At 39.8% G+C, this 11,710-nt stretch overlaps 1 protein-coding gene across 43 annotated transcripts in view; it reads left to right on the top strand.

Moving 5' to 3' along the window:
* Positions 1–11,710, top strand: part of TACC2 (transforming acidic coiled-coil containing protein 2) — a 155,384-nt gene that overhangs the window by 142,039 nt on the left and 1,635 nt on the right. For all 43 annotated transcript variants that reach the window (XM_083741135.1, XM_083741170.1, XM_083741132.1 and 40 more), the window contains 6 exons: positions 3–146; positions 1,488–1,564; positions 3,691–3,734; positions 9,832–9,992; positions 10,292–10,398; positions 11,419–11,539. In XM_083741135.1, coding sequence (XP_083597261.1) covers positions 3–146; positions 1,488–1,564; positions 3,691–3,734; positions 9,832–9,992; positions 10,292–10,398; positions 11,419–11,539 — 654 coding nt within the window. The remainder of the gene's footprint in view (positions 1–2; positions 147–1,487; positions 1,565–3,690; positions 3,735–9,831; positions 9,993–10,291; positions 10,399–11,418; positions 11,540–11,710) is intronic.

Raw genomic sequence — 11,710 nt, 5'->3', positions numbered from 1 at the left:
AGAGAGACCCTGCCATCTCAGCTGATGTGACCATCTCTAAAAGTGCACTGTACTCTCGGATAAGCAGCTCGGAGGGAGAGAATAACTCCAGTTTGCTCTACCAGCAGCAAGACTTGGATTCTGCCTTGAGAGTTGCCAGAGAGGAGGTAACCCATAATCTTAAATGATAAAATTCTGTTTCTTTGTTTTTTAAATGAGTAGGCTTTCCTAAGTGCAGCTGTTCTGAGGTTTACCTGTGCGCAAAAAGAATGACTATGTTAGGGTGCTGAAGCAATGGGCTAGTACAGTTGTAGTGCCAGCGGTTTCCTAAACATGGTTAACAGTGGAATATGTCAATGAATAATTCCAATTAGGCATAAGTTGTCTCTCAACACCCTTACCTCCAGTTCAGCATGATGTCCCATGGTTAACCCTAACCCTGGAGTGTTCCTAATCAGCATTTTAAACCTCAACCATGGCTATGATACAGCTTCTCTTCACTGCCCCTCAATTGTACACCTTTTTCTGCTCTGCATAATAGAAACAAATTTGGGGTGATAATTTTTTGTTTGTGGGGGAAAACTTACATAGTTGAGGCATGAGATGTATCTCTGAACAACTATTTTGTTTAGCCAGGAGAGAAACGTATACAGCAGGTGCACCATGTTCATTAGCATATTGGATTTATGGGCTTGGAAGCCTTTGGCCAAATTTTAGCCAAGCAGATTGTCTTATATCAGTGCTACATGCGTAAAAGGGAAGTGAGGAGCGACAGTTGCGCAATTTTCTCTCTGATGGTGTGAGATACAGCATGTATGCTTGAAAAAGGTAACAAGAAGGTTCAGAAGAGTAGAGCAGCATTGTATATTAGCTAGAATGGGAGTCCAAATGAAGGTGTCAGTATGGCTCACACCAGTTTTCTACATGTACAACAATAGTGAAAGATCCCAGCTGTGACAATTTGCTGGCTAGAGCAAAACCTGGATATAGATTTGGCACACTTTACCGTATTGGCCTGAATATAAGCTTCACTTCTTTCCCAAATTCTGACCGTGAAAAGTTAAAGTGCGGCTTATATTTGCGACCTTATGGTATGCAGCCAGGAGCACAGGACAAACAGCACTAGGAGTGCAGTAAAGCAGTGTCCACCCTGCACGTAGTCCCCCATCCTCTCCCAAGGTCAGGAATGGAGAGAGCGAGGAAAGGGAAAGGCCGCCGGCAACGCCACCCTCGGCCCAGTATGCAGCCAGGAGCAGTGAGGAATGGAACGGCTTATATTCGGGTGTCCCCCCCCCCATTTTAAAGGTTATATTCAGGTGTGGCTTATATTCAGGCCAATATGGTATTTCTGCTTAGCCATAACATCTTCTGGAACGGTCAAAGCAGGAAATGCCTAAACATTTTTATTTGGAAATCTTCCCATTCTCTTAATGATTTAAGAAGTTACGTGGCAAGATGCTTTGTGCCTTTAAGATGATTTAACAGGCTTCTTTCTCCTCTTGTAACAGATCATAGCTAAGGAAAGAGAGGTGTCAGAATGGAAAGACAAATACGAAGAGAGCAGGAGGGAAGTCATGGAAATGCGGTGCGTTCTTATTCTTTTTATGCCTGTGCTTTCAGAAGACTTGCTGTTATAACATACAAAGGCATCCATACGTAAAACAGCATTTCTACGTTGCTGCTATTTGCTGTTCAAAATTGTTTGCGATATATTTATTTTTTGCATCAGATCTTTAGTAACATGGAGACAACGAACAAAATGCCCAGAATACCGCTTAATCCTATCTATTGGTCTTGTACTGTTTTTATTATTTATTTGTTTGTTTGTTTGTTTGTTTATGTCTTTATTAAATTTGTATACCACCCTTCATCCATAGATCTCAGGGCAGTTCACCACATAAAGATACAATAATAAAAACAGAAAATGCACAATAAAAACAGGAACCAAAAAACACAAACCAGAAAAAAATGCCTTTTGCAAGGGATTCTTGAGAACCTTTGCAGTTAGCTGTTAGAATCTCCTGCAGATATGCCAGCAATATTCACATTCACAGAGTATGCCTAATATGGGTTTGAATTCCCAACAGCATCAGGTTATTATTATTTTTTTACCAGGCAGTACAGATTGACGTGCAAACTGCCTTGAATATTCACTTGGCAAACTATGACTCATCACTCAAACATAACAGACTAAGGCTAGTCCCAGTTGATTAGCCTGATTTCACTCTGGAAAGGCAAGGATCAGCTTCCTAAATCACTTTTAATCTGCTTATTCCAGCTAGCCTCTTTTTGAGAACAAATCCAAAATAGGATGCAAGGGTGTGCTTTCAAAATGAGGATGTAATAGGATGCGAGTGTGTTTTTAAAATGAGGACAAACCTTTCAAATTGTCATTTTGCTTGACAGCTTTATGACTTTTTCATAAAATTATAACATTATGGATTTGTCATGGCATCACAGATTATTATTTTTTATTTTTTTCCCCCAAACAAGAATGTAAGTCCTCGTTATTTCTTAATATATAAGATTTGGTATAATATGAGGCAAGCCGCTGTTTTTACTGCAACAACCCCTCTGCAAATATGCACTTCCTGGCAAGTGGAACTGTATTCTTCATGTTAAGAATTCACCAGTTAGGCATATGGAATAGCAAAAGGGAACAAACTGTCTTTGGTTAAAGCCTTTGACAAAACCTTCATTGATTTTTAATACACTTGGATCAATCTCCCAAAGTGTTGTAGAATTATGAAGTCTTTGGTGCATCATCACTGCAAATTGTGTAGATGACTTGCTTCAGAAGTCTTGTTGTGGTTTAGACACTTGGTCTTCCAGAGGAGTGGTAGATATGACTTAGCTCCAGAGTGATGATGCTTACAAAATTAATTATAACAAAAAAATTAACCAGCAGATTGCTTCCAAATTTTGGCAAGTTCAAATATTCCATATTACAGGCCTGTCAAGATTGCAGTCAGCTGTAGTTTGATAAAGGCTTTCATTTGTGTATGGCCCATCTGGACTAGGGAAGCAAAGAATCAATCAAATCAGTCAATCAGTCAATCAATCAATCAATCAATCAATCAATCAAGTATTTATTACAATCTATCAAACAATATGCAAAGTAAAAAATCAAATCCTCAGTAGAACCAATGATTAACAATGGCAAGCTGGAAACTAACGATCATGGCAGGTCTAAAAGTTATGACGTTCAGATATCTTGCCATCTGTTCAGTAATAGATTTATTAGTCCCCTCGAGTAAGATACTCAAAAGGGTCTCTTAAGGACTGACAAGGAAGCCTACTCAAAAGAAGATAACTTATGTGTTCTCTAACCCCTTGATCAAGTCTACAGCAAAAGAGGGAATGTATCTAGCACACCCTTCACTGACTCTCCCAGATGCCAGCTGGAAGAAACGGAAATTGCAGTCCAAAACATCCAGAGGGCACCAATTTGAAGGCTAATCTAATACTAGACAGGCCACAATACATGGCACTGCATATCTTGATGACATGAGTTTAATATCCCCCCCCCCCCCCGTGTGCTGTGCTGTGTATCAATTAAGCTTTGATGGAGTGTTGCCCTGTTGTTACTCAGCTACATTTATCTTATTAAGTATGTTGAAGGTATTTAATAAGGCTTTTCCTTAAGAGATGCCATTGCAAAAATTAATTTCTGCTCATGTACGTTCATTATCTTTTCTTCTTTTTGTATAGGAAAATTGTTTCAGAGTATGAGAAGACGATTGCCCAAATGATAGGTAGGTGGTGGTGTCATGAAAGATGAACTTCTCTGTCCTCATTCTGATAAGAGAATATAAAAACTTATTTAAAGTTGGGTTCCTTTAGTCTTAAAAATAAGCAATAACTGTGACGGTATCTTAGGGGGGCAGAAGCTACTAATTAGTCCTGGAAAACCAGTCTCGCGTTCTCCTGAAACAGAGATCTGAAACATAGCTGGTCACATCACTTTGATTTTGTACACAACAGCCTAGGCATCTTTGATAGAATCTATTGCTCCATCCGTCCTTTCGTTATTCAGTATTACTTTTATCAGAATGGCAAAGCTCTCTGCTTAATTACTCCTGCCAAAAGGTGATGTCTTTACTTCTCCATGGGTGATCTGTAACAGGGCAAGCCAACATGGTGCCCTTTGAATGTTGTTCAACTACATCTCCCATCATCCCTGATCACTGACCAAGGGGACTGAGACTGATGGGAGTTGTAGTCCAACAAGATCTGGAGAGCACCACATGGGCTACGCTGATCCATGAAATTATTCAAACAAGAACAAATGATTAGATATTGAAATGTTTAGCAACTGGCAATCTGATCCTAAGTACTCCAGGCACTATTTCAGGCACAATATAAGTAGTTTTGTGTGCACAACAGAATCTATGGCTCTTTTTCCTAAAGGTACCACTTCATTCTGAGAGTCTCAGAAGTAGTCTATTGATCTAGCTGATTCTATGAAAGTGGGTCAGGAGCCCCACTTCATGTGTGCAACCACTTGGTCCTGCCTAAAGAAGGTCTTGGAGATTGTTACCAATCCCTTGTTCATCTGAAAGCTGGTTTTTATTAGAATGTTCCCAAGGAAATCTGGGCAGATGCCATAGTTATGTGCGGTACTTCAAATGTGATCTGAGCCAACTTTGTTAATGGCAGTTGACCCAACATGGGAGTAAGAAGGCAGATGTCTAGTTAACAAACTTCACTCTGCAAAAGAATAAGAGAATAAAAAAGGAAAAGTCCCTTTCTATCTGATTGCAGGCCAGTATTTTGTCTTCAAATACCTACATAAATATTTCACAAATAAATGTTTATAAAATTTTAGATCTGAAAATGTTTTAACACTCCTGGACATCATTGATATTTCTTTTAGAAAGTCTGTTCCAAACCAGCTTGGCCATTAGTCAGAAGCTCTTCAACTCTGTGGCATACATTTGTCAGACATTAGCTTGAAATGCACTAGACTTTTTATAATATTGAATCTAGTAACGCCTTTAAGACAGACAAATGTTATTAGTAGAGCATAAGCTCCAGCATATAAATTCTTATTATTTATAAGGTAGTTTGTCTTAAAAATGCTGCTGGGCTTAGACTATCAGCAGCTTGGAAGTATTATTTAAGCCCCTAAAAAAAAATTCTCTTCATTTGGAATAACAGACTAACCACATAAAGGAACATCACTTTGAAGGGTTTAAAATATGTACATTGTTTTTGGAAGCCATATAATTCTGGTCTTTCTTTCCCATAACCCAAGTAACATATTTGCAATTTAAAAATAATAATTGCAAAGCTGCCCGGTGAGTACAGTGCTAATATGAATCTTGTAGATTCATGAGATCATATTAACATAGCAATGGAGCAACCACTCATCTACTTCCAGGTTTAAATAAAACAGACTAGCACAACTCAGTCTACTGAGGAGTACTAAGTGTTTGTTTTCTGTAGTAGAGCCCAGCTATTCAGAGTACAGAGTACAAAGTACAATTCTGGAATGTAGTACCATATGTGCACATACAGTTCAGTTACAAATTTGTAATGGGTAAGTTTGATATACCCATTAAAATGTATGTTTATAGATTTAAAATATGATATTCATACTTGTTTGGGTTAATTTGTGTCTGTCTGTTCTTCATAATACTTCCTGGCCTGTTTCTTCTGTTGTCCTCCGTCAACATCATTCAGCATCAGCATTATACATTTATTGTTAGCAGTTTCCAGTGCATATTGCACACATCTGTGTCTGCTTGTGAAGCATGGTAGTCTCTCATAACATCCTAAAAATTGCTCATCACTAGCATTTTGCTTTTTAGCTCTAGCTTTTCCCAATTAAAGAGATAGATAGAAACATACCTTGATAGTTTATGATGAATTTATTCCATTTGGCATCTCCCAGTCTATTCCCTTCACAGAAATGAGTCACTAGAACAGTTTGCTGATGCCAAACGCCACACTCAAAAGGCTTTATTTATTTTGTCTGTTACACTTGTACCATCCTCTTCTTCTGAAGAACTTAGACTGGCTAGGTATAATTCCTGGATTGCCTTCCTTATAAGCAGTGCTCAAAGCCAAACCCACTTAACTGTAGCACTTGAATTTGATCATATGGCTTCATATGATCTTTTGTGTCATCTTTGGTGCTGTGGATACTGGAACTATTCACTGCAGATATGACTTTGAAGTCAGGACTCTTGTTCCCTTTCTTCCTTTTAACTCAAGAGCTTTGTGTTTTTTTGGTGGTTAATTTTTCTGAAAAGATATACAATTTCATCACCAGAGCAACAGAATCTGAACTGAGCCCTGCTCTCTCTCTGTCCCCCCCCCCCCTCAAGTTAAGATGAAATTACTACAGACTGAATTTACAGGGCATATTTATTAAGAACTAATTCCCACTAAGCTCTGTGGCACATACTCCCAAGGAAACGTACTGTACATAGGGTTGTATCCATAGGGATTCAAGTGTTTTGGTGAAGATGCAAACTTGGGATGAAACCTTTGTGATAGTCACCCAAAGTGGACTTTGCTGCCATTTTTTATTGTAGGCAGGTAGAGTTCAGAAGCTTCATTGGCTGACTGTCACATGGTAGAAGTGAGTGTGTGTCCCCTCTTCCATACACCTTAAATTACATTATTTCTGTGCAAATGTCCCAAGACACATTTTTCCCTGCCTTTGGACACTATGGAATAATCACATAAATTAAACCCTCTCCTCTAAGTGGCTCTTTATGGAGAACATAAGTTATCCATTTCTTTAGGTGTGTGATGGAGCAGAGAGGCATGTGCTTGGAAAGGTTCCTGAGAGTCTGCGTAGATGGTGAATCCTAGAAGAAATATAGGAGAGAGGGGGAAACCTTCTACAAACCAGTGCTAATATTGCTTCTAATACTGTGCACTGTGCATTGCATCCTCCTTACTAGTCCCCTAGGTGGAACTAATGTAGGCCAAGGACAGGATAAGCCAGCTCATGGAGATCAGAAATGCTTTGGCACATACTCCTTATGACTTTGATCTTCACATGTTCCACAGTGGCTTCAAGACTCAATGCCCAAGATGCCAAACTGTACTAACATTAATTATTATTATTTTTAAAAGTTAGGGTGGCTTAAAAATTCCTATGGCAGGATGCTTTATATTATGGATGGGAAACGTGTGGCCCTCTGGGTGTTATTGGATTCCAACTCCCATCAACCCAGTGGTCAGGGGATGAAGGGAATTGTTGTTCAGCAACACCCGAAGGGCCAAAGGTACCCCTCATTCCTACTTTATATCGTAACAGGAAGATTTCACATTCCAATTTGGGAATGGGGAATTTTGCTTACTTGGTGGCTTGCTTGGTTAGACATGCGGCAAGATCACCTGGTGTGTATATAAAAATATATTGATTTTGCAGTATACAGATGATGGAGCTACACACATTAGTATTCTGCAGAAGAAAAGTAAGGGAAAAAAACAGCTCATCAGAATGGTTTCCACTTATAGCTTGAAGAGACCCTTCTGAGCTCTTTATAAATCTGCAGCTGTGACTGTATTTTGCTAATCCCTTTCGATATAATACTGAATTGGGTCAAGTAGTTCTGAGAAAGCTCTCAAGAAGTGTCTTAACTAATGGAGAACACAGTACTGCAACTCTTACCAGAAATGTAGATGAAAATATATCTGCAGTTATGAATAGGAGCTGTGAGGCAGGAGCTTATATCCTCAGTATCCTTTGGTGTGTACCTTTCAGATCTTGTCTGTCTTCATATAATCTCGTTTGTTAAATCGCTTCAATGTGCCTCTGCTTCAGCCCCTATTGCATGTTCATCTGCATTCCAAAATTAATTTTTGTGTTGCATTGTTTTTTGTGTTTGCAATATTGTGGGCACCATGCATTCTACAGGCCAAGTACAGGCTGGCAGGAGAGTCTGCAAAGTAAAATATCACCAAATATCAGTGCAAGGGGCCATTTGGGGAAAAAAACTTGCATAATCTGTGGGTGAAGTGTTTGCTTTCAAATGGCCCCTTGCACTGAACGTTTTGCCTGTATCAATTCCATATATAGCCCTCCCCATTTCTTATGCTTTCATGTTTACAGACCCCCCACAGCTCCCTTGTTGAACCATTCATTCACATGTTGGCTTCTCATTGCTTCAATTGACAATTGAAACTACATTCATTCATTCAAGATTATTATGCTATTTACCTCTTCAACATTGAAATAAGGGGATATTGCCCTCTTTGCGTTACAGATTGTTGCATTTAAGTTTTTTCTGCTTTCTTGATTAAATTCCCTGATTTTTTTCCTATTTTGCTTCCATTTTTGTTGCTTCTTGTTCTTTGCTTGCAATTCCAAAACAAAGGCAAGCCTGGTAAGTAATGCTTTCACCAACTTTGGCACCTGCATATGGCATTTCTTTTTTCCTTTTCTTTCTTTTTCTGTGTATTTGCCATATCTGCTTAGAAATACCAGGCAATGATAGCCAATGTCCTTTGAAAGGATTGGCAGATTTCTGATAGCAGGCTTCATTTTAACCTCCGAAACAGGGTATAACGACAAATATGTCATTACCAGCAGACTGTGTTTCAGCGTTTTCAGCGTGTGTACAGTGGCAACGGTACATAAAATTATATACAGAAACTGTTTCTTCCACCCATGACCAATTTCATATAACCTTCTTTAATGCACATGTTTCTCCTCTTTGGGTTCTAGCCAGCTGGAATATCCATCAGTGAGATGTACAAGCTTTAGTTGCAGGGACAACAAATTCATTTCATTGTAGTTAGTGCTTGTGTCTGAGTTCCCACTTTCGATGTCTCCCCAGAAATGTAGGAAAAGAGAGTGCAAATCTCCACATTCTGAGATGCAGGAAGTATATCCCATTTTTGGCAATCATAGTCATAGAGGGTTTTACTTACCACTTTTCCCACGGATACATTTGTGCTCAAAAGCGTTTGCAGAAAATAAGCAGCCTAAGAACGATCATATGGTGACCATGGTAAAAAAAATATATGCTATATAACACTAAGAAGTCAATAGTTAATAGTAACAGTCCCGTCATGAAGACTTCTAGGGCAAGGGGGTGTGGTGTGTCAGGTGGAAACAACCTTGTGCATAGTGTTGTTTAGGGTGGGGGTTGTTATTTTGTTTGGAGCAACCACTTTTAAAACTGAAGATCTGTGTGTTGCTTGCTGTGTTTAGCACTTCCACGAATGTAATGATTCTAAGTTTGCTGCCTCAGGTTGATGTAAGTTGAGCTCATTTTCTATCAACAGGAAGCCTAATCAGTATTGCTGAATTAATAACCGCACTGCAAGTTTCTTAGAGAACGGAATAAGCAAGTTTCTTAGAGAACGGAAGGCAATTCCCAGGCAGAAACATTTCTGTTGTGTTTAATGCCTGCTTCTGTTCCAAAGGAGAAAAGCCAAACTGCACTTCTTTACTTTGTTTAAAACCTGCTTCCCCAACCAGGTGCCCACCACATATTTTTGATTACAACTCCCATAATCCCTGGTCATTGACTGGGGCTGATGGGAGTTATAGTGCAAGACAGTTTGAGGGCACCTGATTGAGAAACACTTGTTTAGAATGTATCATGAGGAGAAATGAGGTCAATTTAGTTCTTGCATCAGAAAACAAAATAAAATTTAAAAACAAACAACCTTCTGGTTAGATGAAATTTCCAATGCAAGTTTATTTTATTAAATTCCTGTCCAGTCTTCCCTCCCAAAGGAGCCCAGTTTATGTCCCCTCTATCATCCTCTTGCAGTATCTCATGCTAATGTTAAATATTCCCTATGAAGCACAGTGGATAATACCAATTAAAAAGTTTTCATTATTCTTACTTGTGCTCCTTCTGTAATTGTCTCCCACAGAGGATGAACAGAGAGAAAAATCCATGTCCCACCACACAGTCCAGCAGCTGATTATAGAAAAAGAGCAAGCATTATCAGATCTGAACTCTGTGGAAAAATCACTGGCAGATCTCTTTAGAAGATATGAAAAAATGAAAGAGGTTCTGGAAGGATTTAGGAAGGTAAGTCACTGTGAATAAATACTTGTAGACTTGTGCCTCAGCGTGGAGGTCCACATGCAACTAAGATGTACAGATAGAGATCTGTTGCACCCAGTGGCTTCTGTGTTCCTTTTAATTGACAGCCTGATTTTCATCCCTGCTTTGTGTGCAAATCACAATTCCTCCATGGAAATGACTGGAGGTGCACTTGAGGGTGAGGGGAAAGGAACTTGCCATTCGAAGCCGTGAAGTTTGATCACAAAAATCCAGTAAAATAATTATTGCCCTCCTATTAACTCTCCTTTTTCTTTTCACTTAAGAATGAAGAAGTATTAAAGAAATGCGCACAAGAGTACTTATCACGAGTAAAAAAAGAAGAGCAGCGATACCAAGCCCTCAAAATTCATGCAGAGGAAAAGCTGGACAGGTATTTTGGTAGTGGATGAGAGGAGCCCTGGTCTGTCAACCAAAAGCTTCTGTCTAATTCTCTAACCCGGTGGTGGGAATATCCAACCCGTAGGCCAGTTTTGGCCTGACATTGATCCCAAATTGATCCACAAGGCCTATTCCCCTCCCCCCCCCAAACCATCGTATGTGCTGCCGGGTGTGGGGCAGGTGGAGATGCAGCTAGATTGTTTGTGCTGCTGAGTTCCTGTGGGGAACTGGATCACACAGCCACCTGTGGCAGAAAGCAGGACTTGAAGCCACCACCCAACAGCCGGTAGGCAATGACTTCAAGCCTGCTGATCAACAGCTCTTTGCAAGCCCTGCATGGTGGTTTGAAGTTCCGACCATCATCACCTGATGTCATTATGATGTCAACTGATTGGCAACCTAGCTCATCTGTCACAGTTGACTCACAAAGGGTAGAGGAGATAAGAATCTGGCCTGAACAGGTTCCCCTTCCCTGCTCTAGCCTCAACTAATTTTCATATATTTGCCTCTTTTGTATTATTTATTCTGAAAGTCATGAGTGGAGGAGGTCCATATATATTGCTGAATCCCTGTGATTCCTGCTCTGCCTTCTGTTCCATCTTCAGCTTCTAAGGTTTCACTAGACATTGTCTCCATGATTAGAAGGACCATTTTCACAGCCAAAAAAAATCCCTTTTTTCAAATTGTGCAAACTCAGTTCTGCATTCAGTGGCAAGTTTTGTATTTGCATAGTATGATCACTGCATAACTACAGCCCTGTTTTATTATAAATTTCAGATTGACTCATGATTGTGTGTTATGAGTCACAACGATGCAAATTCCAGCTCTCTCCATTATAAACATTGTGCGTGAAATGTTGTCATGTTTAAGTAGCTCTCAAGTGTGACTTTTCCAAGGGCAAGCAGGTACATGGACCCACTAGTGTGCCTCCATGTGTCAATGTTGAGAGTGTATACAAAAAGCAAGGCAAACCCTCCATGGCCTGCATTCTTAATGAGCTGTGTTTTCACAGAGCCAATGCTGAAATTGCACAAGTCCGTGGCAAGGCTCAACAAGAACAGGCAGCTTACCAAGCCAGTCTCCGTAAAGAGCAGCTGAAGGTGGATGCATTGGAAAGAACACTGGAACAAAAGGTAAACTCCCTGTGAATTGTCTTATAAAGCTGCTGCTAGAGGGTGTATTGTGTTTTGTATCTGTGCATCCAGAGTCAGATGTGGTACTTGCTTGCCCAAACAAATTAAGAACAGGAGAATTCCGACTGAGTAACTCTTTCTGATGTCACAGTTCATGATCCAGTAGGTAAT

The sequence above is a fragment of the Podarcis gaigeae genome (genome assembly GCF_964106915.1).
Source record: "Podarcis gaigeae genome assembly, chromosome: 5".
Taxonomy (NCBI): Eukaryota; Metazoa; Chordata; class Lepidosauria; order Squamata; family Lacertidae; genus Podarcis; species Podarcis gaigeae.
The sequence above is the reverse complement of the archived record's forward strand: the minus strand, read 5'-3'. Positions and strand labels throughout refer to the sequence as shown.